Below are 2,459 nucleotides of genomic sequence, written 5' to 3'. Positions count from 1 at the left end.
ATTGGAAAGTAGTTAGCCCATAAAAGTGAATGTATTGTAGGAGACAATGTTTTTATGAAGCCCATCCTCATTTGTAATAAAGAGAAAGCGTTTATTTACTTAATGTCAGATGTTTATGCATAATTAATTTCGAAGGATAGTGTGCTTTGCATCCAGGTGTTTTCATACACTTCTGCTATTGTGTTACAGGCAGATAACGGTGGCACATAGTTTCCTCCTGTTTCTGAAAGGTTGCGAATCTGTAAGTATTTTCTGGTTTTCTTTATTATAATTTCATTTGATATTTTTTAGACAACACTGAAATATTTTTAAATGTGTTAGTGTAAGTCTAAAAGTGTTTAAGAGTAGCCTTGAACTACTATTCATATCTCAAGTTAGTTTATTATCATACAATCAAAACGTTATTATGGTAAAGAATAATGTTTTAGCTTTTTATCACCTTTTAAATGTGTAGTGTAAGTCTAAAAGTGTAATGAGTAGCCTTGGAATTCTTACGGTGGTTTATTTTTTCTTTTGTGTATTTTACAATATGGACTTTTTTACCTGTCATCTATTCATCGATGATTCGTAGACTCTGTTTAAACAGGCGTTTTACCCAATATGTTTTTTACTGCATTACAGTACCCTCTGTGAGATTGCCAGGCCAAGAGGTACGCAGTTCCTCTTTTAACAAATCAAGAGGGATGTCAATGGAAGACTATGACAAGCCTACTAAGCGTGTATAAATAAGGGGGTCATCTGATGGAAACAGACGAAAACCAATCCAAAGATATGTCTAAAACGTCTGTGATTGTATAATAGATAGTGTATTTCGCATCCATTTATCCCAGACCAGTATATTACACGATTGGTGCCTTGATGTGTTTTGCAAATATTAGGTCTATATTTCGTGTTTGAATAAATAACTGTTTCTTCTCTCGCTATGCTTTGGCTGATTTGGGGCAGACAAGCAGGCTTAGACTGTGATATTCTGTGCAATTGCACTGATGGCCGTCTTTTTCTTGTTCCATTGTTGCATAGGTACTTAGGTCAGGGTCTGGTACATTCGCATTGTGGCTATTGTTTAAAATCGCTGGCTGCCTTTTATTTGGAGTTAGTGGCAGGGCTCTTATCTATTTAGTTGCTAATCGTGGGAAACTTGTAATTATTTATTCAGCATTTTTGTAAGTAATTACTTCTCGAAATTGTGATCATGGGTACCGTTTAAACTTTCTTCATTGCCTTCACAATTTGCGAGCTGCATTTTAGAGACGTATTTTTCAGTTGCAATCGTGGTTAATCTATACAATAGTTGAAGTTCATTGAAGTAGGTTTTATTTCATTTATAAAAATCAAGTTAACATGCACGCACGCACGCACGCCCGCACCTACGCAGCACGTATGCATACACGCATGCTCACACACACGCACGCACGCACGCGCGCACACACACACACACATATATATATATATGACAAAATGTTCTTAAATTGCTAATGTAATTGTGACTTGGACAGTTTGTTCAGATTTTGCAATGTAAACCTTTTTGATGTTCCATACCAAAACGTCGTCATATTGATGTTATCGTATTCATTAGGTCATTGTCCCATTTCGTTTACGTCACAAGGCATTTAAATATGAAATATAAGATATGTTAATTTTGTCTGATAATATGTGGGAAGTCGTGCATATTTTCTGATTGCTAGTAGTGATTGACATTCATTCGTTATATTGCTGATAAACACACTCGATCGAGTTGAATAAAACTTGAGTGATGTTAAGTAAATATGTCATCTGTTTACATGTGATATATTTCAGGAATTTCTGATTGTAGATCTGTTTATTCTTTTATCATTTGGTGTTTCTCTGTCTTGAAATCTTCCCTAACTAACCAAACGTACTCGTTGGTAACACACTGCATGCGCACAGATTTAACAGGGAAGATTGATTTTTGTTTTATATTTCGCGCATTATTTTTCTCGAATTTATCGGCTTCATCATTAGTTTTACGATACGATATATATATATATATATCGCATATATGCTCTGTTCTGTAACCGCGAAGTGTAAGAATGAATTGCCCTAAATTCGTATGTAAACGTAATTTCGCAAGTACGTACGTACGTGGGGCCTACTTACCTCCTAAATAACAAGTAACTGTATAACTATCATCTTATTTCCTATCATTCCGCGTGAATTCGGGTCTGTGGTTCTCTATCTGCCGTACAATTAAAATTTACTAATGTGTGTAGAAACCAAGTTGGACCAGGTTTGATCGTATATTTATTCTGTCTTCGCATAATTACAGAATAATATCTATCCATCTCCAGACAGATTTTTTCGCCTTATTCTGCAATTGCGGTTTGATATAATCAACCAAAAATATGTCGGGTTATCAGGGCCGTAGTGGCCGCCACGGCAGCACGGCACTGCCGTGGCACTATTTTGAAGAAAAAAAATTCTGCAGGGAACCAAGGAGC

The 2,459-nt window shown here is 35.9% G+C and overlaps 1 protein-coding gene across 2 annotated transcripts in view; it reads left to right on the top strand.

Annotated features, from left to right (window-relative positions):
- Nucleotides 1–1,767, top strand: part of LOC106805614 (uncharacterized protein ZK1073.1-like) — a 47,691-nt gene extending 45,924 nt beyond the window's left edge. For both annotated transcript variants that reach the window (XM_014807298.1, XM_014807299.1), the window contains exon 11: nucleotides 622–1,767. In XM_014807298.1, the coding sequence (XP_014662784.1) occupies nucleotides 622–725 (104 nt within the window). In that variant the 3' untranslated portion in view covers nucleotides 726–1,767. The remainder of the gene's footprint in view (nucleotides 1–621) is intronic.
- Nucleotides 1,768–2,459: the final 692 nt, after the last annotated feature.

The sequence above is a fragment of the Priapulus caudatus genome, unplaced genomic scaffold, assembly GCF_000485595.1.
Source record: "Priapulus caudatus unplaced genomic scaffold, Priapulus_caudatus-5.0.1 Scaffold120, whole genome shotgun sequence".
Classification (NCBI taxonomy): domain Eukaryota; kingdom Metazoa; phylum Priapulida; class Priapulimorpha; order Priapulimorphida; family Priapulidae; genus Priapulus; species Priapulus caudatus.
Note: the sequence above shows the minus strand (reverse complement) of the source record. Positions and strands in the feature narration are given on the sequence as shown.